General features: G+C 45.2%; 1 protein-coding gene across 1 annotated transcript in view; it reads left to right on the top strand.

Moving 5' to 3' along the window:
- The window catches only part of LOC122924267 (NACHT, LRR and PYD domains-containing protein 12-like), a 75,497-nt gene that overhangs the window by 46,124 nt on the left and 3,833 nt on the right, over positions 1-25,540 (top strand). The window contains exons 8-10 of the mRNA XM_044275205.1: positions 11,666-11,836; positions 12,792-12,962; positions 18,621-18,791. Of these exons, the coding sequence (XP_044131140.1) occupies positions 11,666-11,836; positions 12,792-12,962; positions 18,621-18,791 (513 nt within the window). The remainder of the gene's footprint in view (positions 1-11,665; positions 11,837-12,791; positions 12,963-18,620; positions 18,792-25,540) is intronic.

The following is a 25,540-nucleotide window of genomic DNA, read 5'->3' on the forward strand; positions in this document are numbered from 1 at the left end:
CTATTTTAGAGCTCTGTCAATCGCAGTTCCAACATATTTCCTGAAAACCATACAACTGACGTCTCTTGGATTTGTTTGGGATAATTCTATTCCACTTTATATAGACATAAAAGCAACGGGCCTACAGGTGGGCGCCCAGGGGATATCCCTTGCCCCTTAAGAGGTTTTTACGATATATGTCCCTCTGATAGAGCAAGTAGGCATGAAACCAGTTGCAGTTAAGCAACGAGGACATGGAGTCTCCTTTAAGTATATGGTGTTGGTGGATCCCAGTGTAGGAAGTGCCAGAGTGCGGTAAGGGTTGCCTACACAGTTTTAAACGTTGCACAAATAGTTTTCTTATCCTGTTCGTGACGCCAATTGATGCAACAGGCCTACAGGTGGTCGCCCAGGGGATATCCCTTGCCCCATTTGCTTGTCGTATTTTGCCAATGGGTCGAGTTTTTTGCAGACGGATGGCTTTGGCTACGGTGGGCGCGATGTTACAGTTTCATTATGTGAGAGTGGCAGCTGAAGTGTGGGAGGACCTTGCGGTGTGGGATCGTTTTTTTGGGTGAGTTTAATGGGCGTTCAGTTTGGATAGAGGCGCTGGTGTCAAGTTTTGATTTGGAGCTTTATACAGATGTTTCCTGGGTGTGTGGTTATGGTTCCTTTTTCCAGGGGCAGTGCTGTGTGGGTTCTTGGCTGGAGGAGTAGTGGAAGGCTGGCTTCCTATCCAATTTGGCGCTGTTGGAGTTATTTCCAATTGTATTGGCTACCGAGTCATGGGAGAACCGTTTGCGTAACAAACGGTTGCTGTTCTGTTGTGACAATTTAGCTAGTTTGTTGCCAGTGTTGCGCCACCTGGTTCTTCGGGAATAGAGTTGAATTCATGTTTTGTAGCGGTGCATGTGCCTGGAGTCGATAATTCAGTGGTCGATTCTCTTTCTTGTTTCCAGTGGGATCGTTTTTGTTGACTGGTGCCGGGAGCGGACGAGAAAGGGATGATTTGTCCCCATTGGTTCTGGAGCGTGGCCTTCGGGTGTCGATGTCCTTGATACGGCGATGTAGCGGAACCTGGGCAGTGGTTTGGTGTCAGTGGGAAAAGCTGATAGATCGGGTAGGGGGATGCTCTTCTGTGGAAGAATTTCAAACGTTATTGGTGTATTTGCTGGGGTTGTCTTTTGAGAGTGGTGCATCGTTTTCGGCGGTGTCCAAGAAGGTTGCAGCGGTTGGTTTTTGGTTGCGATTATGGGGGTTTGTTGATGTTTTGAAAGTTTGTTTTGGTTCGCCAGGCTTTGAAGGGCTACCGGAAGGGTGCAACCCGCCAGGGACACCCGAAAGCCCGTCTCTTTTTTGGTGTTAGACTTTGTGTAAGATGGTACAGGTAGTTTGTACGTCAAAGTATGAAGCTTGTTTGTTTGGGGCGGGTTTTTCTTTGGCGTCTTTTGGCGATTTTCGGGTTTCCGAATTGGTGTCTAGTTAGAGGGTTTGTTTTGTTGCGAAAGGATATTTGCGGGGGAGCTGATGGATTACAGTGCTTGTTTAGAAGGTCAAAGATGGACCAAGTAGGAAAGGGGTGCAAATTAATATACGCCCATTGTTTGGCTGTGTGGTGTGTCCGGTTCGGTGTGTTGAAGAAATTCTGTACCGTTCAGAGGGGCAAGAACCTTTGTTAGTGCATCAGGATGGCACCTCTCTTTCCCATTTTCAGTTTGTAGCGGATTTCCTGAAGTGCTTGAAAGCTGCAGGTTTGCCGGTGGGGGAGTTTGCTTCTCATTCTTTTAGGATTGGGGTGGCTACAGAGGCAGCCAGGTAGGGTTTAGGTGATTGTCACGGTCCCTCCATTGACAGAGGTGAGAAGATCAGAGAGACTCGTGGCACGTGAGGTTATCTGACAGTCTATCTGTTTTCTCCTTGCTGTGTTGTGGTTTGATTTGACCACACCTCTCTTCAGGTGCAGCTTGTGTTCATTGATGAGACTCTATTTAGTTCTGACTCACACTGCTTACCTTGCGGTTGATATTTCCTGTTGGAGTTTGTTTTGCTGGTGTGTTGTTCCTTTGTATCTCCTGCTCCTCCATTCTCCTTTAAAGTTAAGTGCATTTATTTTTGCATGTTGTTTTTTGCTTGTGTTTGTTGTTGTCTAGGCCTCAGGGAGACGTTGGTTCCTTCATCTGGGAAGCGACCAGTAGTCTCATTCCCTGCCACCATTCCTAGGGCTTCCAGGGTCACCAGGGCTAAGGAGGTTTCGGCGTATGAGTATTCCCACCTTCAGGGTCTGCTCATATTGGCAGGAGGCAGGGAGAGGTCTAGGGATTCCTAGGAGGTCACATCCCTCTCTCTTCGCTTTGAGGCCTAGACTTTGGTCTTTTCCTTTCTGTGTTATCTGGGGTTTTCGCCTCCCCATTACCTGTGACAGTGATGCAGCAATAAAACGTATTGGTTGCTGGGAGTCGGCTTGTTTCTGATCTTATGTTTGCCCTAGTCTGCTTTTAAGGGTGCCAGGGTAATGGTTTGTGTTTTCAGGGGATTAGGGTGGCAGTAGGAGTTTTATGTATAATATGTTCCCTCTGTGTTTTGTTGCAGGGTCCTCATTGTGTTTGGCCTGGATATTTGGGCATTCCTATGTATATTGGGGAGCTTTGCGAGCAGATGTTCGGTGGAACAGAAGACAGTTAGGTTTTTTTATCAATGAGTTACAAGTATGTTGGATAGGTTTGCAGGGCCTTTTTGTGGGGAAAGGTTCTGCAAGAGTTTAGCTTTTATGTTACCTTAAATAGACGCCCAGACATTTTGGTGCTTCATTGTCGAATATCTTAAATATAAAAAAAATCTTCATATAAAAGAGAGGATCAAATATATATTTTTTTTTTATATGATCCTTCAGGCGGACATAATCGCCTCTAAGTTCTTTTATGGAGTATCTTAATTTGATTTGTGCAAGCAGTGAAACAAAGGGACAGTTGTCTATGCAAAAATATATATGTAATTTATTATAGACGATACAAATCAAGAATATAAAATCAACACGATTGCAAAGGCAAACAATGAAGCTGTAAAATAATACCCAAAATATGCCACACGGTGGTGCTAACACACCACTATCTCACCAGCACAGTACAACTTAAATTTATCTATCACAAAACGTCAATGCTATACTTTTAACAAGCAGACCAATAATTTATATACCAGGAGAAACTTAGGATCTTCTGTTTACCAAACAGGCTATAACAAAAAAACACGGATTAATATAGGAAAAATAAATGTTATCCCTTGACTCTGTTTCCCAATGACCAATCAAAACTATTTGATATTAATATGACAAAATATCCACCTCGGCAATCAGACTATGGAAAATAAATTTCCAACGGTTTAGTCCTCTTTTCAAATTATGTCAGATCTTCCATTAGCAATATGCATCTTTGCTAAGAGAATAATCAGCATTATGGAGGCGCCTAATACTATATATTCCCACAGTATGGGGACTTTTGGCTATATACCGAGAGAAATATCTTATTAATATCATGAGCAGTAAGCACAGTATAAGTTACCGGGTCAGAGGTAGACAGAGTTTCAGATAGGACCAGTTCTCAAGAACCTTCCTAGTAGTCGAAAAAAAATAATCCAAGTTTCTTTTGGTATATTTTTCTTGTGATCAGTTTCCTTGGTGAGTTTTTCTTTTTGGCGAGTTAGTTAGTTTGTCTCAGTGAGCTGATGCTCTGCACACGAGTAATTATTTCCCACCTTATCTAAGAATCATCCCCTTCTGGATTAGGGATTTCCAATCAGGTAAGGTGGGTGTACTCGTATGCTAATAACACAATGATGTCATATTAATCCTTGACATGGTATAACACAAATGGTAACATAATATAATATTGTCCATCTGCCTCCAGATGGCACTGTTGTAACATCAGACTTCAGATTTTTACTATACCTTTCACCTTTCTCAACGTATATCAAAGAGGAGGGATGCTTCTTTGACACTTTGAAGTAATCTTTCCAGACTTAGTGGAATCAATTAGATTGTTCCCAAACCATCTTATTTATGGCCAGATAAGAAATACAATGAGCCTTACACTCGCACTGTGGGTTTGTATATCCAACTGTCCAAGCTATTGAGTAACGACGCCTGGAATTAGCTTTTCTGAGAAACTTCCATTAGTAGAAAACCTTAGTGTTTTCTATACCTTCTAAGACTATATGTATTCAGTGAGATACACACGGAATAAAGTATACCTTAATGTTTAGTTATACTATATATCAATATTGCATATTATACATGAATTATTGATATGTTCATACTAAAAAGCTAAATAAATGCACACATGAATATACATAATACTTATGAATATATGAATAGACACCACACACCAGATGTGTCTTAAGGATATAAATTCTTATCTTGTCATGGTTTAGCCATGAAACAAACATTGTTCCCTTCAGACAGACATGTCTGGAGAAGCCAGTATACTCCCCATAGATAAACCCATATCTTTTAGCAATAACTTTTAAAATACAATGTCCATTCATATTCACTATGATTCTTATATAAACTGAACTTGCCATGAACTCATATTGGCCTCTTTAGCCACATAACAGAACTTTGGTTTAAGCTGATTTCCTCTTAACCCCTTAAGGACCAGGCTCATTTTCACCTTAAGAACCAGGCCATTTTTTGCAAATCTGACCAGTGTCACTTAAAGTGGTGATAACTTTAAAACGCTTTGACTTATCCAGGCCATTCTGAGATTGTTTTTTCGTCACATATTGTACTTCATGACACTGGTAAAATAAAGTCAAAAAAATTAATTTTTTTGCATAATAAAATACCTAATTTACCAAAAATTTGAAAAAATTTGCAAATTTCAAAGTTTCAGTTTCTCTACTTCTGTAATACATAGTAATACCCCCAAAAATTGTGATGACTTAACATTCCCCATATGTCTACTTCATGTTTGAATTATTTTGGGAATGATATTTTATTTTTTGGGGATGTTACAAGGCTTAGAAGTTTAGAAGCAAATCTTGAAATTTTTCCGAAATTTAGAAAAACCCAATTTTTAGTGACCACTACAGCTCTGAAGTCACTTTGCGAGGCTTACATAATAGAAACCGCCCAAAAATGACCCCATTCTATAAACTACACCCCTCAAGGTATTCAAAACTGATTTTACAAACTCCGTTAACCCTTTAGGTGTTGCACAAGAGTTATTGGCAAATGGGGATGAAATTTGAGAATTTCATTTTTTTGCCTAATTTTCCATTTTAACCCATTTTTTCCACTAACAAAGCAAGGGTTAACAGCCAAACAAGACTGTATCTTTATTGCCCTGACTCTGCCGTTTACAGAAACACCCCATATGTGGCCGTAAACTACTGTACGGCCACACAGCGGGGCGTAGAGTGAAAGGTGCGCCGTATGGTTTTTGGAAGCCAGATTTTGCTGGACAGTTTTTTTGACACCATGTCCCATTTGAAGCCCCCTGATGCACCCCTAGAGTAGAAACTCCATAAAAGTGACCCCATCTAAGAAACTACACCCCTCAAGGTATTCAAAACTGATTTTACAAACTTTGTTAACCCTTTAGGTGTTGCACAAGATTTAATGGAAAATAGAGATACAATTTCAAAATTTCACTTTTTTGGCAGATTTTCCATTTTAATATTTTTTTTTCCAGTTACAAAGCAAGGGTTAACAGCCAAACAAAACTCATTATTTATGGCCCTGATTCTGTAGTTTACAGAAACACCTCATATGTGGTTGTAGACTGCTGTACGGGCAAACGGCAGGGTGCAGAAGGAAAGGAATGCCACATGGTTTTTGGAAGCCAGATTTTGCTGGACAGTTTTTTTGACACCATGTCCCATTTGAAGCCCCCCTGATGCACCCCTAGAGTAGAAACTCCATAAAAGTGACCCCATCTAAGAAACTACACCCCTCAAGGTATTCAAAACTGATTTTACAAACTTTGTTAACCCTTTAGGTGTTGCACAAGATTTAATGGAAAATAGAGATACAATTTCAAAATTTCACTTTTTTGGCAGATTTTCCATTTTAATATTTTTTTTTCCAGTTACAAAGCAAGGGTTAACAGCCAAACAAAACTCATTATTTATGGCCCTGATTCTGTAGTTTACAGAAACACCTCATATGTGGTTGTAGACTGCTGTACGGGCAAACGGCAGGGTGCAGAAGGAAAGGAATGCCACATGGTTTTTGGAAGGCAGATTTTGCTGGACTGGTTTTTTGACACCATGTCCCATTTGAAGCCCCCCTGATGCACCCCTAGAGTAGAAACTTTATAAAAGTGACCCCATCTAAGAAACTACACCCCTCAAGGTATTCAAAACTGATTTTACAAACTTTGTTAACCCTTTAGGTGTTGCACAAGATTTAATGGAAAATAGAGATACAATTTCAAAATTTCACTTTTTTGGCAGATTTTCCATTTTAATATTTTTTTTCCAGTTACAAAGCAAGGGTTAACAGCCAAACAAAACTCATTATTTATGGCCCTGATTCTGTAGTTTACAGAAACACCCCATATGTGGTCGTAAACCGCTGTACGGGCAAACGGCAGGGTGCAGAAGGAAAGGAATGCCACATGGTTTTTGGAAGGCAGATTTTGCTGGACTGGTTTTTTGACACCATGTCCCATTTGAAGCCCCCCTGATGCACCCCTAGAGTAGAAACTCCAAAAAAGTGACCCCATTTTAGAAAGTACGGGATAGGATGGCAGTATTGTTGGTACTAGTTCAGGGTAGATATGATTTTTGGTTGCTCTATATTACAGTTTTTGTGCGGCAAGGTAACAAGAAATAGCTTTTTTGGCACGTTTTTTTTTTTGTTATTTACAACATTCATCTGACAGGTTAGATCACGTGGTAATTTTATAGAGCAGGTTGTCACGGACGCAGCGATACCTAATATGTATACAATTTTTTTTTATTTATGTAAGTTTTATACAATAACTTCATTTTTAAAACCAAAAAATTGTTTAGTGTCTCCATAGTCTGAGAGCCATAGTTTTTTCAGTTTTTGGGCGATTATCTTGAGTAGGGTCTAATTTTTTGCGGGATGAGATGACGGTTTGATTGGCACTATTTTGGGGTGCATATGACTTTTTGATCGCTTGCTATTACACTTTTTGTGACGTAAGATGGCAAAAAATAGCTTTTTTTACACCGTTTTTTTTTTTTTTTTTTACGGTGGTCACCTGAGGGGTTAGGTCATGTGATATTTATATAGAGCCGGTCGATACGGACGCGGCAATACCTAATATGTATACTTTATTTTTATTTATGTAGGTTTTACACAATGATTTTATTTTTGAAACAAAAAAAAATGATGTTTTAGTGTTTCCATAGTCTAAGAGCCATAGTTTTTTCAGTTTTTGGGCGATTATCTTGAGTAGGGTCTCATTTTTTGCGGGATGAGATGACGGTTTGATTGGTACTATTTTGGCGTACATGCGACTTTTTTGATCACTTTTATTACCTTTTTTGGGAAGTAAGGTGGGCAAAATTTCAATTTTCTCATAGTTTTTATTTTTTTATTTTTATGGCGTTCACTGTGCGGGGAAAGTAACATGGCCGTTTTATAGATCAGGTCGTTACGGACGCGGCGATACCTAATATGTGTAGTTTATTTTATTTTTTTAATTTTTATTCAGTGATAAATGTTTTTTTTTTTATCTTAACTTTTTTCACTTATTCTTTTTATTTTTTGACCCAGACCCACTTGGTTCTTGAAGATCCAGTGGGTCTGATGTCTGTAAAATACAGTACTGTACTCTATATAGGTTTCTGTACTGTATTTTACTTACACTGAACAGATCTATGCTTTCAGCACAGATCTGTTCAGCACCATGGACAGCAGGACGCCTGAGCAGGCGTCCTGTTGCCATGGGAACCTTCCCCGTCTGCTCAGTTATGGTCAGAACTTCGCAGACGGGGAAGGGTGAGGACGGGGCTTCGGGGGGCTCTCTCCCTCTCCATCGGGGGGCTGCAAAGGCACAGCAGCCCCCCGATCGGAGAGGGAGGGAGCTCCCTCTTACTGTTAACCTTTTCCATACAGCGGTCCGTACGGACCGCTGTATGGAAAGGGTTAAACGGCTGACATCGCATCAAAGATGTCAGCCGTTTATACCAGGGTGCCAGCAATGTGCTGGCACCCTGGTATACACACTGTACACCAACGATTACGCAATAGGAGGCGGGCGGGGGATCGCGATCCCGCCTGCCGCACTGCCCGCCTCCCGCAACGCCCCCACCGCCTGCGACACCCCCCCTGCACCACCCGCCGCCATCAAATCATGCATGGGTGCAGGGGGGGGTGTACTATATTGATTTTAGGCACTCTAAAGTTTCTGATCCCCGCGGTCAGGGACCGCGGGGATCAGAAACTGCAAAAAGCGCAGCAAACCGCAGGTCTGAATTGACCTGCGGTTTGCTGCGATCGCCGACACGGGGGGGTCACATGACCCCCCCTGGCGTTTTAACAGGATGCCGGCTGAATGATTTCAGCCGGCATCCTGTTCAAATTAACCCCTGCGGCGCCGGCATGCCGATTTTAAAGTCAGGACGTACCGGTACGTCCTTGGTCCTTAAGGACTCGGGAAATAGGGCGTACCGGTACGTCCTATGTCCTTAAGGGGTTAAAGGCAACGAGCATTCATTTCGGCTATAATATCATTAGATAATACTGTACACTCATGAAAATACACATCATGTCGGGAGAAACAACCTGGGGGGTGCGTCGCTCGAGAGATGTAATAAGTGACATCAAGTTGGATTTGTTGTGTCTATGGGCGGAGTTTCTGGACTTGTTGGTAGTTTGATCCGAGGTGGTAGCACGGCGGGCAAGGTGGTTAGCCAGATCAGTAGATCGCATCAACAAAGCTAGGGCGAAGCTGAACAAGGAGGTTGGGCGATTTGTGCGGCAGAAAGGGGGGTTTGTTGTGCGCCATAAGAAAATGGAGGAGGCGTCTACTCAGTTTTTATGGGCAGACGGTGTTCATCTCAATGAGGTTGGGATGGATCTGTGGGCACTGGGGTTACAAGAAGGGTTGGAGACAGCGGTTCGGGTGTGGCAGGATGAGCATAGGTGAGGTGTCATCAATTCTCGTTTGTGGCAGGTAAAAAGGGGATCTTTGGGGGCAAAACTATGTGGAACAGGTGCATGACCCTTTGGGGCGTGCATCTTAGGAGGTTTGGTGAGTTGAAGGCTGGGGGCTCCTGTTAGGGGCAGAAGGCCTGCAGGGGCATAATATTGATGATTGGTGCCCTTGGGTCGCTGAGTGCAGCCAAGGGTACGGTGGAATTACAACTTGAGAATTAAAATGATTGGGTTGCCTTCCAGGATCCCTCTTCATCAGGGGGTTATGAATTTGGAATGTTTTGGCATTATTCGGTTACATGCAAGTGAAAAAATAAAATGTTATTATGGATTAATATGTTAATAATTTGGTCGCTACAGCCCTTTATACCAAAAATTGAAGTCTGTGCGTTTGTTAATGGGGGGGGGGGGAATGGGATGGTGTTGTTAAAGGAGGCTGAACTAATCTTTCATCCTAGTAAGTCATAGGACTGACCTCATCAGAACCTGCATTGTGCCTCCACATGGAGAAGGTGTCATATGTCCTGAGAGACATCTGGAGGGACAGGAAGGACACATCTGCGTCTATGGGGCAGATTATGGATCTGAGCAACTCCCAGGTTATACAGAGCTGTAATATGCATGTAAGCTGTGTACCGGGGTGGGCTGTCCAGGATACAGCGAAGTCACGAACGAGATAGGCAACCCCAACACCAGCTTTTGCAAAAAACGAATTTTACTTAAATGTAGCAATAAACACAACCACAAATGCTGGGAACATACAATAAATTTACATACACCCAGCCTGAAGGCTGAGACCCTTGTGCTGCACAGCACGGCGCCCTCCGATGTATGAAGGAGGAAAGTGCAGTAATTTACCTACTGGCGGACACAACTAAACTGCCACACCTTACCTGTTATTACCCTAAAAACAAGAATCGCTGTATGGGTGTGTGGTGCGGGCTAGCCTGCGGTGCAGCACAACAGCTTACAATCTTACAAAGCTCTACAGTATTCCCCCTCCCATAACTGGTCCTGTAGCACATGCCTGAGTAATCCTCCTGAGCAAAACGCTAGCCTGGCTTGAGTTTGTGGGAAGTTTATCAGCTCTCCAATGTGAAATGTCACTTTAAGTTATAGAGCCCTTGCAACGAACAGTAGTAACACTTTTGGCCTGACACAAACACAAACCCTAACTAACTAACTAACTACAGGCCTAGTCTCAGTCTCTAGGCGCCAACACTGTAATGAGGTGCATGCACGAACTTACGTCCCATGTCTGCTTTGCATTCGCTGGTGACTCTGAACAGAACAAATGCCTCTCCAACAAGCATGCGGTCCCGCAGTGTAAGTTGCTTTGTTCCTCTGCTCTCATCAGCATTACTGGAAGCATCCTTCTTCCTCCGGACAGGATCAGGGTCTTGACACGATCAGCTTCACTTAGATGCAGCTCTGGTCACTGAGGGATGCTCTCACACCTGGATGCCGTCAGATTCTCTCCTCACACAGTTTCTTAGTTTTACCTCCCTCCAAGATGGCTGCTGTATCCTTCTCCTCTCTCCAGACACTGAGTAAACACTATTTTTCTCATGAATATGGTAATATATAGGCAGTCTGTAGCTGTGTTTATCAAACATCGGCATCTTGTGGCCAGACAGCAGAATATCAGTCCAGAGCATTTAATTTAATCTACACAGTGTTCAGACAAGGAGAGCCGTTTCCCCATCTCACATGTACAGGAGCCCTTACCGCTCATCTCTGCCTGTGCTACATTACAGCTGTATGGCGGTATTATTACTGATGACCCCAGCTGTAATTTACTCAGAATTGAGACGATTACTGTTCGTTATCAATAAGTGATAATCAATACCAGAAGAATCCAGAGAAACCCTGAATGTAGTGTAATATCTACTAATAATCCATCCCCCAAATAACTGACTGAGCGAGCCAAATGTGTTCTGTAGTAATGCGAGGAGGAGAGTGGGGGCCACAATAGATGGTGGAGGAGGGAGAATGGGGGCCACAATAGATGGTGTAGGAAGGAGAATGGGGGCCACAATAGATGGTGTAGGAAGGAGAATGGGGGCCACAATAAATGGTGGAGGAAGGAGACTAAGGGCCACAATAAATAGTGGAGGAAGGAGACTAAGGGCCACAATAAATGGTGGAGGAAGGAGACTGAGGGCCTCAAATAATTATGGAGGAAGGAGACTGAGGGCCACGGAGGCCACAGACTGAGGGCCACAATAGATGGTGGAGGAAGGAGAATGGAGGACACAGACTAAGGGCCACAATAGATAGAGGAAGGAGAGCTCTCAGCAGATGATGACGCTGACACAAGTTCCTCCAGCTTTATGACTATTGTACATTCATGTGCTGCCATCATCACTGATTTATGACATGCCATAAAGTGAGGACACTCCTCAGGGGTTCTGGATTTCTAGGACATGGACATATCATATGATGACATTTATGGATTTTACTAACAGCCGGGGACATATTCTCTCCACAGTCACAATCTACAGATTTTATACTATCGCTCAGTGGACGCCTCACCCACATCTCATCTTCTTATTCTTACAGTTTGGCTCATAATGATCTACCAGACACTTCCTGCATCCAGTTGGCATCTGTAATAAGGAATAACCCGTCCCTGAAGATACTTGACCTGTATAGTAACAGTCTGTCTGGTTCTCACTTCAGTGACTTGACGGAGGCTCTGTCCAGTCCGGCCTGCAAGATAGAGGAATTACAGTGAGTATAAGAGATGTGTACAGGACTGAGACATGTGGGGCACACGTTATACATGGATTTTATTCTATTTTATGCTCCGCACCATTGTTATGTCTATGAGATGAACTGCTGACTAGGGTTGTCACGGTACCAACATTTTGATTCGATTTCGATACCATAAAAAAGTATTGCGATACTCTATACCAGTGATGGCTAGCCTTTGCACTCCAGCTGTGGTGAAACTACGACTCCCAGCATGCTATATTTATTTCTATAGAGTTCTGAGAGCAACCAAGCACGTTCACACAGTGTGCAGTCTGACAGTCAGCATACACCATTCCTGTCTTCCAAATAAAAGGACTGTTTTCTGTAGTCTAACTTGTTTATTGGTCAACAGGATTGTGAATTGATGTGATCAATTGATTGATTGGTAAAACTATAAAAATACAAATTACTTGTATAAGTATAAGACATAACATGAATCAACAGAAGCATAGAACAGCATGTAGATGACACTCACCAGATATACTGGTGGAGTTTTAAGAAGGAGAACTGCAAGGAACAGCTCTGCTGATGTCCTGTCGTCTTTATGTAGACTGGAGACTGGCTTCTCCTTCCCAGAATGCCCTGCACTACCCACAAATACAATAATCTTTATTAAGAGATGAACAAAGTATAAACAAGGTGCAATACATTTTTAAAACCACCAGATGGTGCTGTTGCCTAACTAATAACTGCAGGAACATAGAAATTGAAGCAGAATTATCTGAAATGACATTGAAATAAATCTCCCTGTGTTGGGACAGAACGGCCACCATTCCTGACATCCACCACACACAAGAGGCGGCTTCTAGTGATGACATTTATTGATGTTACTAACAGTCGGGGACATTTTCTCTCCACAGTCACAATCTACAGGTTTTATACTAACGCTCTGTGGATGCCTCACCCACATCTCATCTTCTTATTCTTACAGATTGGATGATAATGATCTACCAGACACTTCCTGCATCCAGTTGGCATCTGTAATAAGGAATAACCCGTCCCTGAAGAGACTTTACCTGTCTGGTAACCGTCTGTCTGGTCCTCACTTCAGTGACTTGATGGAGGCTCTGTCCAGTCCGGCCTGCAGGATAGAGGAATTACAGTGAGTATAAGAGATGTGTACAGGACTGAGACATGTGGGGCACACGTTATACATGGAGTTCATTCTATTTTATGCTCCGCACCATTGTTATGTCTATAAGATAAACTGCTGACTAGGGTTGTCACGATACCAGAATTTTTATTAGCTTTCAATACCATAAAAAAGTATTGCAATACTCTAGTCTATACCATTCGATACCATGCCAAAAAATAAAACACCAAAATACCCATAATAGAACAGTCATATCCTATTTTTTGGGGGTCAAGTTGACAAAAAAAAAAAAAATCAAATCCCATGTTTTTAATATATTTTTTTCTGTTATGGTGGAGGAGGGAGAATGGGGGCCACAATAGATGGTGGAGGAAGGAGAATGGAGGACAGGGGCTACAGACTGAGGGCCACAATAGATGGTGGAGGAAGGATAATGTAGGCCACAGACTGGGGGCCAGACTGCTGGTACTCAGGACAGGGGTTAGGATAAGAGAAATATCACCAGGCCCCCCGTTATTCACTTATCCTTTAACAAAGAACACAAACACTGTTTAACTTTAACTTGCTTTACTGGGTGATGATCGGCCACAGCTAAACATTATAACGGCAAATTAAACTCCTCCTCCAACCACTCCTTCGGTGCGGTGTGCCAACCCCTGAACCCCAGAGGGCACATGCGCCAAATCTGTTCGCACCATGCTCCTGTTCTCTATATTGCCGCCACGGAGGAAGACCGACTTTTATACGGGACTCTCTTGGAGGCAAGACAAAAATATATCCAAACCGATTTCTGTCAGGTGTACCCCACCCGGTCTCATCAACGCCCTATTGTCACCTTCTAATTGTCGGTGACGAACCGTTACACCACCTCGGGAGCGCACAAAGCGTGAAATACGGGCATTTAAGGTCTTCCGGCACATCTCCAGTTCCTCACCATCCCGAGCCCCATGCCACACCACTCGGTGAACCACCTCCGACCACACAATGATCAATTCCCTAAAGAAGGCCGGGAACCTTTCCAGATCAGAGCGCATAAGCGCCATTAACTCAGTTAGCTGCAGGGCGCAGAGATCATTTCCGCCTGCATAAATCACCAGTATGACTGGTCCCACAGACCGGAGACCCAAATCAACCACCTCAGGTAACAGCTGTGACCATCGAAGGCCCCGTATACCCTTCCAAAAAACCTCTAGTTCCCCGAATCCAAGGCTCCGACCTCCAGGCCTGCGTTCCGCCCTCTGCACCGCCCAAAATATGTAAGAGTGGCCAAACAGCCACACCACCGGACGAACATAGTAACATAGTACATAAGGCTGAAAAAAGACATTTGTCCATCCAGTTCGGCCTGTCATCCTGCAAGTTGATCCAGAGGAAGGCAAAAAAAAAACTGTGAGGTAGAAGCCAATTTTCCTCACTTTAGGGGAAAGAGAAAAAAAGAGAAAAAACTATGAAACATAGATCTGCCATGAATACCTTAATCAAATTTTTTTTTTTTCGTGTCAATAATGCAATAGCTGCAAACATAGTAACTCAAACCAGCAGATCAGGACGAATATATTGCGTAAAGCAGGCCGACCGCCACCCTGCCAATGCGCATCACCTCCGATTCCAATAAACCCGCTCTAGCCGCCTCTGTGGCTGCGCCTATACGAAAAGAGTGAGTGCCAAATTCACCAGGCTCCACCCCCGAATGCCACAGGGAATTGCGCAGGACAGAAGAAAACTGAAATTTAGTAAACGGGAACCCATCAGCATGCGCGAAAAAATTTACGCCACTCATCCTAATCAACTCATCTTCAGACACCAACCGAACCAGGCAGGCTACTCCCGGTACTGGCAATATCGGTAACCATACCCCATTCCCCAACTGATCCGTCTTTGATTTTCTAATACGGACTCTGAGAGCATTATTACCCAGCACGACATCCAATTCCAACAAGCCAACCAGTCTAGTGCCTGAAGGCGCCACCAGTTCCCCCACCCTTAGAGCTGCAAAAAAGGCGAGACTGAAACTAGCCGCCACCATAGAACACTCAAAGGCTGATGAAAAAACCTCCCCGCAACACTCAATCAACTTGCATAGTAATGTAAAAGAAATAGGCCATCTATCATCTCTCACTACATACTCCCTTTGCCATCCCTTCATGGCCTGCCTCACCACAAAGTTTTTTGTCACATCCGCCTATCCACACAACTTAAAGTAGAATGCCACCCCCGCTAAACGCCACCGCGCCACCGGGGCAGAGACCCCCATTGGCCTCATTCCTAACAGCCATTCAATAGTAACCTCTAAACGAAGATCATCCCTCCAACCGACATCTCTTGTACCTCTCACAGCCAACCAGTCTGCCCAGGCCTTACCATGTGCCTGCCACGTCGCCGGTGACACCGACACACTCACAAGGGACATCAACTGTTGGCCACTAGCTGGTCAGATATAATCCATAATACACGTTTACTTAGAAGGACAAAATGGAGTTACCTATATTCCATCAGACGACAACCCAGATTCGACACGCACAACCCATTCCAAAAATGAGCTGAACATCTCAAAATAATGGCACGAAATAGAGCACCCCATGGGCAAGCACATGTCGTAATAAAAAAGACCCTCGAAACAACCCCCCAGCAAATGAAAACAATCAGGGTGAATGGGCAGAAGTCTAAATGCCGATTCTATAACTTAATTGGCCAGAAGGGCACCCTGACCTGATGCTCTCACCAAAGCCACTGCTCTATCAAACGAGACATACGTTACCGATGCTTCCTCATGGAGGATAGCATCGTTAATGGATGAACCCCGGGGATTAGATAGATGATGTATAAGGTGGAATTTCCCTGTCTCTTTTTTAGGAACCACGCCCCACGGAGAAACCCTCAAGTTAGGGAAGGGAGGGGCTACAAAAGGGCCAGCAATCCTACCCGCTGACACCTCCTTCTGCAACTTAGCCTCTAGTTCTTCTGGGTTTTCCCTGACCGATTTAAGATTATCAGAATAAAATGGGGACAGATTAAGAACAAACGGTATGAAAAAACCCTCAGAAAAACCGTTACGCAAAGTGAAAGCTGCCTCCTTAATGGGATACCTATCTAGCCACGGCACCATCTCTACCACGCTGACTGGCGTCCTTCTGTTCGAAGGTGGAGGGAGTTTTACCAGGCTTAACCTGGGACCTGGTACACCGACCCGCTGCGTGAGGGCCCCCACATGAAGAGCATTCGTGCTTGTATTTGCACAAACCGGCATACTTGCAGAAACCTTCATTAAACAACCAGCACGGGCCTGGTCGTCGAACGGCCACTGGCCCCTGGGCTGCTGATGGCCCCGATCCCAGCGGCCGCCCCTTAAAAGGAAGGGGGTCGTTGTGACACCATCAGGCGAAGCCATACATCCGTGGCCTTCACCCCCCACCCCAGCGTCGGCTGAAGCGCCAAACGCCTCCTAAACTCCTCATCATACCTCCACCACGCACTGCCCCTGTGAGCCTTATACGCACTATAGATAGTGTCCAAGTATATGAACAATTCAGAACAGCGCTCGGGGGCCCGCTGACCCATAACACAACCCAGAACCTAGAATGCTTGTAGCCAATTGTTCATAGTCTTTGACACCTTAACCCTCCTGTCATCCGGCTTATCTAAAAAACGTTTCTCTTTATCCACCGTATGTTGGTCCACCGATATCAGAGACCAAATATCCACATATTGGTTGGGCCAAATTTTCTCCTGTACCGCCTCATCTAAATGAGAACCTAAGGGGCTAACCCCGCAGAAAAAGGAATCCTTATGCACACTCGCCAACACCGGGGGGACCCTCCCAGAGGACGACGAGGCCTCCTGCGGATCAGACCCCAGTTCCGGCGCTGTAGACGCAGGAGCCGCTGGGGGCAACAAGAACGGCAATTTGTCCAATAGGGATTTCAGCAACACTTCCAAACCTGCACTGGATCCACCCGCCCCCCAGGCCCCCGCATATTGTTACTCACCAGATGAAGAAGGATTCGGCGCCGCCATTGCAGGTACAGGCACAACATCCCTGTGAACCGCCAAAGTAGCCAGGTTAGAGGCCCTGGACCCATCAACCGGAACCGGTCTGCCCCGCCTGGAACACGGTGTACGAACAGACTCCTCTGATGCGTCCGAGGACCCATCCGAGGACGACAGGGAGCGCCATCGAGAGGATCTGGACCGCCGACTGTACCTAGGCGATCAGGAACCCCGCCGCGAACGGCGACTACGACGAGTGGGAGGGGCCAAAAGCGGGTATACCCGCAGCAGGAATCGCCGGCATTGGTTGAACGGCTTGAGCCAGCCCCAACCCCACAGAAGGGGGGGGGGGGGACAACAGGTATAAGGGGGGGGGGGTGCCTGCTGAGACTCCGGAGGGGTAGTCCTCTGCTACTTCTACACTATTGCTTGACCCCATGGTACACACTCCTGCCGCCTGCCACGCTGAGGCACACAGTGGCTAAAGCGGAGGAAGCGGAAGGGGCGGGGCCAACTCCCGGCACCGCGAAACTGCCACCAGCCGGCCCACAGACTCCAGGAGCCGGAGCAGAACCTGAAGAGGAAGGAGGAGAGTGCCCCAGACGTGCAGGAGGGCATGACAAAGGGGTTGGGTGGGAGTGGGGCAGTCACCTGCGGCAACCCCACCGCATCAGGCATCACAAGAGCAGGAGGGATGGAGGAAGAGGGAGCGCTCAGGCTGCCCAGGAATGAACGCAGCCAGCCCTCCCCTTCCTCACTAAGCCATCGCCAGGAGTGCGTCGCGAAGGTGAGCGTCTCCTGTGGCCATAACTTTTGGGGACAGGCAGCCAGCAGAACCAATAGATGGTGGAGGAAGAAAAATGGAGGCCACAGACTGAGGGCCACAATAGATGGTGGAGGAAGGAGAATGGGGGCCAAAGACTGAGGGCCACAATAGATAGTGGAGGAAGGAGAGCTCTCAGCAGCTGATGACGCTGACACAAGTTCCTCCAGCTTTATGACTATTGTACATTCATTAAAAATATTGCTATTTAATTTTTTGTTCCACCATTTAGTCCCCCTCCACCTAGGTGTCCACATCAACCCCTTCCCTCATCGGGATATTTTTCAGGTTACACCTTGGTACCCAGACCACACCACCCTTCCCCCACCATAACAAATAAGGGATCTCAACATTTTAATATTTCAAATTTTTAAAAAAAATTAAATAGCAATATTTTTAATAAAAACCTTGTACAATATCAACCAATAAATATCCTCTAAAACCAGATATAGAGTGCCTGTCGACTTTTCTTACTTTTATCACTTACATACTTACCAGTGGGCAGGTGAACCACCTCCGACAAGAGCACCATTCCAAGGGAATAATTTGGGAGAGCCACTATTACTCTAGTATAAACCACTACCCTATTGTACATTCATGTGCTGCCATCATCACTGATTTATGACATGCCATAAAGTGAGAATATTCCTTGGGGGTTCTGGATTTCTAGGACATGGACATATCCTATAGCTGCCGCCATTCCCGACATCCACCACACACAAGAGGCGGCTTCTAGTGATGACATTTATGGATTTTGCTAACAGCCGGGGACATTTCTCTCCACAGTCACAATCTACAGATTTTATACTAACGCTCTGTGGACGCCTCACCCACATCTCATCTTCTTATTCTTACAGATTGGGTGATAATCGTCTACCAGACACTTCCTGCATCCAGTTGGCATCTGGAATAAGGAATAACCCGTCCCTGAAGAAACTTGTCCTGTCTGATAACAGTCTGTCTGGTCCTCACTTCAGTGACTTGATGGAGGCTCTGTCCAGTCCGGCCGGCAGGATAGAGACATTAGAGTGAGTATAAGAGATGTGTACAGGACTGAGACATGTGGGGCACAAGTTATACATGGATGTTATCCTATTTTATGTTCCGCACCAGTGTTATGTCTATGAGATAAACTGCTGACTGCTCCTTGATATGTGACGTCTCTACTAATGTCTGACTAATGCACCAGGTCTAGTTGTGTCAGCAGCCACCGGCCCCCTTACAGGGGCATAACTATAGGGGGTGCAGAGGTAGCAGTCGCTACCGTGCCCAGGAGCCTGAGGGGGCCCAAAGACCCTTGTGCCACATAAGACACTGGCATTATAGAAAGTGCATACTGGTCAATTTACACCTCTGGCTGGAGGGAAGGGATTAGGTTAAGAATTTGGCAGGAGGGGGGCCCTTTCAATGTTTGCCGCAGGCAGCAGGAAGGCTATGTGCTACCCTGCCCCTTGCCAACAAGCACTGAGGGACGGTGGCCCAAGCTGAGCTCTTGCACCAGGGCCCATGAGCTTTTAGCTACGCCCCTGCTTGCACCCCTGATTTCGGCACAGTCTGTATATAAGTGTCATCTGCAGCAGATTTATCATCTTCTCTCCACATTACTGATAAATATTTTCCCTTTTGCTTTTTTCCCCAACTTCTAAAAACCATAACTTTTTTACTTTTCCGTTCACATAGCCGTCTAAGGGCTTCATGCGCGCTGCTGTATTTTGCGGACCGTCTAGAGAAAAGTTCTATTCCTGTCCTCGAAATGGAGAAGAATAGGACGTTTTAATGTTTTTTGAGACCACAGGGCAGACTTCAGGGTGTGAGGAGCACACGGTGTAATGTCCGCATGTTTTGTGGCCCCGTTGAGATCAATGGGTCTACATCAGATCCGCAGATCGGACGCAGACTGAGACTACGGTCGTGTGCATGAGGCGTAAGATGTATTTTTAATGGCTCCATTTAATTTCCCATAACTTGTATTAAAAACCCAGGAAAAAATTTTGGGGCTACAATTCCACCATTTTTTTATGTTGTTTTTTTTACAGTGTTGCCGGTGTGCCAAAACTGACATGACGACCTTATCCTGAGGATCGGTACAATTACAACAATACCACATTTACCGTATTTTTTGCCCCATAAGACGCATTCCCCCCCCCCCCCCCAAAGTAGGGGAAAATGCCCCTGCATCTTATGGGGTGAATACTAATAAGCGCTTCCATTATGGTAGCGCTCATTAGTACCGGAGGACCAGAAAGCGGTGAAGGCTCTGTACTCACCTCTTCCTGGTCCTCAGCTGTCGGCTGTAAAGGCTTTGCATAGCCTAAGGGCGCTCTGTGACCTCATGCTATGCGCGCCATTTCACAGCACAGCCGACAGCAGGAGGAAGCCAGAGCACGGTTGGTGAGGAGCGGCGGCATCCAGGAGCAGGAGAGGTAAGTGATTTATATCTTTTTTTTTCATCTGAGACAATATGGGGCTGATAAAGAGGCAATGGGGGCTGATAAAAAGAGGCAGTGGGTGCTGATATGAGACTAGGGTTAGCCAAAAGAGTCATGGGTGCTAATATGAGACTGGGGGCTGATCAAATGAGGTATGGGGGCTGATTTGAGACTGGGGTCTTTTTTTTATATTGGGACTCATATCTGAGGTCTGATTGGGGGTCATTCACTTTTGGGTGTGAGCTGAGGTCTGATTGTGGGTCTGATCTGAGGTCTTATTGGGGTCCTATTAACATTGGGGATCGGATTGGAGCTGTGATCTGAGGTCTGATTAACACTGGGGGTCTGATTGCTGGTCTGACATGAGGTCTAATGAAAAATATTTCTTTCTAAAAACTAGGGGCATTTTATGGGCCGGTGCGTCTTATAAGGCGAAAAATACGGTATATGGTTTCTATTACATTTTACTATTTTGAAAGTAATAAAAACCTTTTAAAAAAAAAAAATTCCTTCATGGCCATATCCTGACCCCATGCCCGTTTTACATTTCCATCTACCGGGCTGAGGCTTGTTTTCTGCCGGCGAGCTTTAGTTTTTATTGGTGCCAATTTGGGTAACAAATAACTTTTTGATCTTATTATTTTCAGGGGGTGAAGTGACCAAAAAACAGCGATCACTGTACATTTTATTAGTTCGAACATTTTCGGATGAGCCAATACCAATTATGTTTATTTTTTATTCTTTATTTTTATATGTAAAATTGGGAAAGGAGGAGAATAGAATTGTTGTATTTTTTAAGATTTTTTTGTTTTTTTTTCTTACTTTTAATTGTAATGCACTTTCTATGCAGTGGATGAGTGAGAACAGACAGAACACGATGGCGCCTGCGGTTTATATGGAGATCTGTATGTCTCCGTTCCTGCACTGACCCGCGGGGTGTGGACAGACAAGGGTATATGAGGAAACACAGGGAAATCTATGGACATGTGAGCTGTCCACGGAGGACACGGATAGATCACTGGCGTGTTAATCAGCCCATACGGGGTCAGAACTCAGCCGCAATTCAGAAATGTTTTACATGTTTTAAAAGTAGTCACTGAAAAAACCCTAAAAAATGCAGCAACATCACAGGTGACAGAACAGATTTTGTCCGTTTTCAGTCGCGTATCTTTCTGGACGTCTGTGAAATGTTTTCCCTCTATAGTGAAAGATGTAGAACCGCCAGATCTCCAGCACGCTGCGCTTCTGAAAAGAGGCAGGAAAAAACACATAACTAAAAAAAACTCCAGGACAAAAACTCTTCTGTGTGATACTTTCCATAGACCTTTACTGCAAAAAATAAAATAAAAATCACACAACTTCAGAAAACACCCGTAAAAAGCTGTGTGTGAACGTGGCCTCTGGGGGGCGCTGCAGATTGCAGTTTGTGGCCGCCTGTGATCTCACCTCATCTGTATCAGCATGTAAAGCTGGAGGCTTCAGCAGCATTCTGCGCACTGTCCGCCTGCGACGTGTCACAGTATAAAGCCGCACATCACAACCTAAATTGTGACACGTCTATAACCACATGTGACATCATCACATATCAGGCTCCATTAGAGAATGCTTCTCTTTATCCGTATCACTATTAGTGTCCCATCATTTCCTCTATTAGGCTGGTCCTGAAGGGGTTAAAGCATCTGATGTGCCACACTGTGATGTGGCATGACGAGTGCAGTATGTGGCGGTACTTTATATTGTAGTATAGGTATAATATACGGCTCAGACAGGTGACAGGGCTCTCAGTGAGATGATATCTCCTGCTACAGGAGTCTGTGTGCGCCACCTAGTGGTTGTCAGGTGACCTGCCGCCTGCCAAGGGTTTTACAGGGATTTCCTGATATTGTATTGATATAATGAGAAACTGGAGACCTTAACACGAGGGTGGACACATCCATCTATTAGTATTACATGAGCAGCGAGTCATGTGACCACAGTATGGCGGTATTATCATCTGCACAATATGTAGTATTATATGTCATATACTGTATTTTCCCTTTATAACACGCACCCCAGGTTTAGACAACGGAAAATAAGAAAACGTATTTTCTAGATTCTCTATAAAGGGAATGTGGTTTAGTGAAGTGGAGGGGTCGAGGTCCGGAACTTCAGGTGTAACAACCAGCGATGGTGCATGTGGTCCCCTCATTAATGTACCTCCAAATAAATGTGCCTCCTGTCACTGCTCTGTGGTGTCCGGCCACGCTGCTTCTTCTGCTAGGTTATTTTTAAGTAAAATCTAAGGTTGTCCATGAGATCCCGCATGGAAAAAGAACCCTGAATAGGACAGGAAGAGCATGAACCAGGAGGGCCAGCCAGAGAGCATAGAACACGCAGTGATTTAGACTGGGCAGAAAGAGGAAAACCCAGTTAAACAAAGGTTGGAGATACATCAGAAGAAGTGGATACCAGCACAGAATATCCATAAGAAGGAGAAGCATTTCAGATTGCTGAAAATGATATCCGGAAGGTACATCTGGATTTTGAGTACCACAGGACTGCTGTGGGAGTCTGGACTGAAAAGCCAGGACCTCTTGCATAACAATAAGCCCCACGGAAAACCGAGGGAGGTCGGCAAAATAGGGTCTGTAGAATCCGGGTAAGCATGACATCCGGCTAACAAGCGACAGGAAAACCCATAGAAAACTCTACCCAAATGTGTACGTGATGTGTATGGGATTTCAACATAGGGAAAACTTGGTGATCTGGAAGGAATCAACTGGGCAGAAGGCAGAGTACCAGAGTAGACACTTCCTTGTGGACGAGAAGAGGAAAAAACATTTTGGAATATGGTCACTCATCAAGACAGAGATAACGGATGGTCAAGGGAGATGAACAGGCACAACCGAAACCAACCAGAACTTTAAACTGAAAAAACAAAGGCAAATGGGGAGTAGTCTGAGAGAGAAAAAACCTCAGGGGTCAATAATATCCCAGCCATGCCACAGAGAGGAATGTAGCATAAGAGTGTAGCCAAACCAACCTCCGTCACTGGACAAAAGGAAGACTGAGTGATGCTGGATCCAGGACTGGTCTTAGACAACTTGAGGTAATGGAGCAGAGACAGGGCAACCGCACTGTGAAAAAAGAGCAGGCTACAATCCGTGCTAGAGAGCACATACATTTGCCAGGAATACACTCTTCGAAGCAGATCCAAAAGGACCGCAGCGTACACCTCAGCTATAAAATGAAAGCTCCATAAGGAGAAGGTAACCTGGTAGACAGATACCCCCGAGGCGTAGAGGCTTTATCGGGAGTCTTCTAACGAGAGAAGCTGCGTGATACATCACAGAGGAACTGCCTGGATCAGGCAGACCCGACAGTAGGCTGAAGAAAATAATACCTTGGTGATAGGTAGAAGCGATACCAGAAACATCAGAGGCAAGTAGACTCATCAGAGACCACCTACCACCATATTGTAGCAACTGTGCCTGAAGGGGAGAATGTGGTCATCAGAGGAATGCACAAAGTGGCCAGAGATGGGAGAAACACAGAAGAGAGTGTGATGCCGATGCCCATCGTCACAAAAGTACTAGAGAAAAACTGGTCATATAGAAAAATAGTGCCAGTGCAGACATTCCAGAGCAGTAAGACGCGAACCTCATGAATATGGATACTGACCAACAGTATCTAGGGGTGGACTCGTCTTGCAGAAGGGCATAAAGTAGAAAGGGTGTTGCGTGCCATCAACTAATAATCTATTAGCAGTGACAAGTGACAGCACAACTGCTCCGTCCGGGGAGTAATGTAGTCAACTACCAGTATGTGCACTGAATAGGTATGTCCACTACAGACGGACAAGTCAGAGCCATTACCCATCTCCTAAGAGAGGCAATGCTGATGGTGTCACAGCATCAACTGTTAGCGGCAATGCCACATTTGTAAAGGGAACAATGTGGTAGACCAGTGCCATAGAAACGAGGAGGTGATGTCAACTGAAGAACCCTGTAAAAGTGCGCACCAGTAGTAAGGGGCTGATCAACTATAGCTTTCCATGCTATTGCAAATACCTGGTTTGATGATGGAAGTAATGCAGATGACCAGTGTTATCAGGAATGAATAGACGTGTCAGCTACAATGGCAAGCTGCAGTATAAAGACTACACCTGTCAGAGCTACAGCATAGGTAAAATGAGCAGGAGATCCACCTGAGACGGAAAGGTTGATACAATGACCACATGTAACGGTCGAGTCCTAATGACAGGGGACAACTGGACGATAATCCCTAGCTTGGAATAAGTGCAGGGATGACAGACAAACAACAGAACGTGAACGGACCGAGTTAATACCAGGAAAGCTACAAAGTACAAATGGAGCAAGCAGAGAATAGTCAGGAGGAGGCCGGGGTCAGAATACCAGGAGAGCAGCAAAGTACACAAGGAGCAGGCAGAGGATCGTCAGGAATTCAGCAGGAGGTAAGTACGCCAGGAAAGACACAAGGTGGAACCTAAATAACAGGCAATCTGTGGCCAGCAGATTGCCTGTTTAAATAGGGAGCTAGAGGGATCATGTGACGTGGCCAGCGTCACATGACTCCACACAGACTACACAGCTGAGCACCGAGTGATCAGCTCGGTGCTCAGCACTAAAACCATTAGCATGAATGCAGATAGATGCACGCATAGTATTATCAGGAGCGCGGGTGACACTGGATGCACTGATTATGCGTACGCGCTCCAGACGTGCCCCCCTCCTAGACGGCGCCGTGACCCCACACCTAGGACCAGTGTGAAGGTTCCACCTATAGAAGGGGGAATGTAGTAGAAGCTACAGCATACAAAGCCAGGGCTGAAACATGGTGTGGAATAGAAGGCAGTGTGGTAGGAACCAAAGAACCAATACCCAGTGCAAATACATCATGTGAGGAAGGAAACAACGTGGGAGCCACCATGGCTTGCAGGGTGAACGTAAGCACTGAACCTGAGAAGGGAACCACACAGTAGTAGACAAAGTATTTAGGGCTAAGGCAAATTCTACACCCGAGAATGGGGCCATACAGGAGTAGCCACAGTATCTGGTGCTAGTGCAGTACTCCATGAGGAGGAGACCATATGGAAGAAGCCATAGTATCTAGTGCTAGAACAATACTGCACCTGAGTAGGAGGCCGCCCAGTTGTGGCCATGGTATGTAGTACTAATGCAAATACTCCACCTGAAAAGGAGGCCGTATAGTGGTAGGAACAATACCTAGGGCTAGTGCAAAACTGCACCTGAGAAAGAGGCCATACAGTAGTATCCACAGTATCTAGGGCTAGCGCAATACTCAACCTGAGGAGGAGGCCATTCAGTAGTAGACCTGGTGTGGAGTAC

This window comes from Bufo gargarizans, unplaced genomic scaffold (genome assembly GCF_014858855.1).
Source record: "Bufo gargarizans isolate SCDJY-AF-19 unplaced genomic scaffold, ASM1485885v1 original_scaffold_975_pilon, whole genome shotgun sequence".
NCBI classification, from domain to species: Eukaryota; Metazoa; Chordata; class Amphibia; order Anura; family Bufonidae; genus Bufo; species Bufo gargarizans.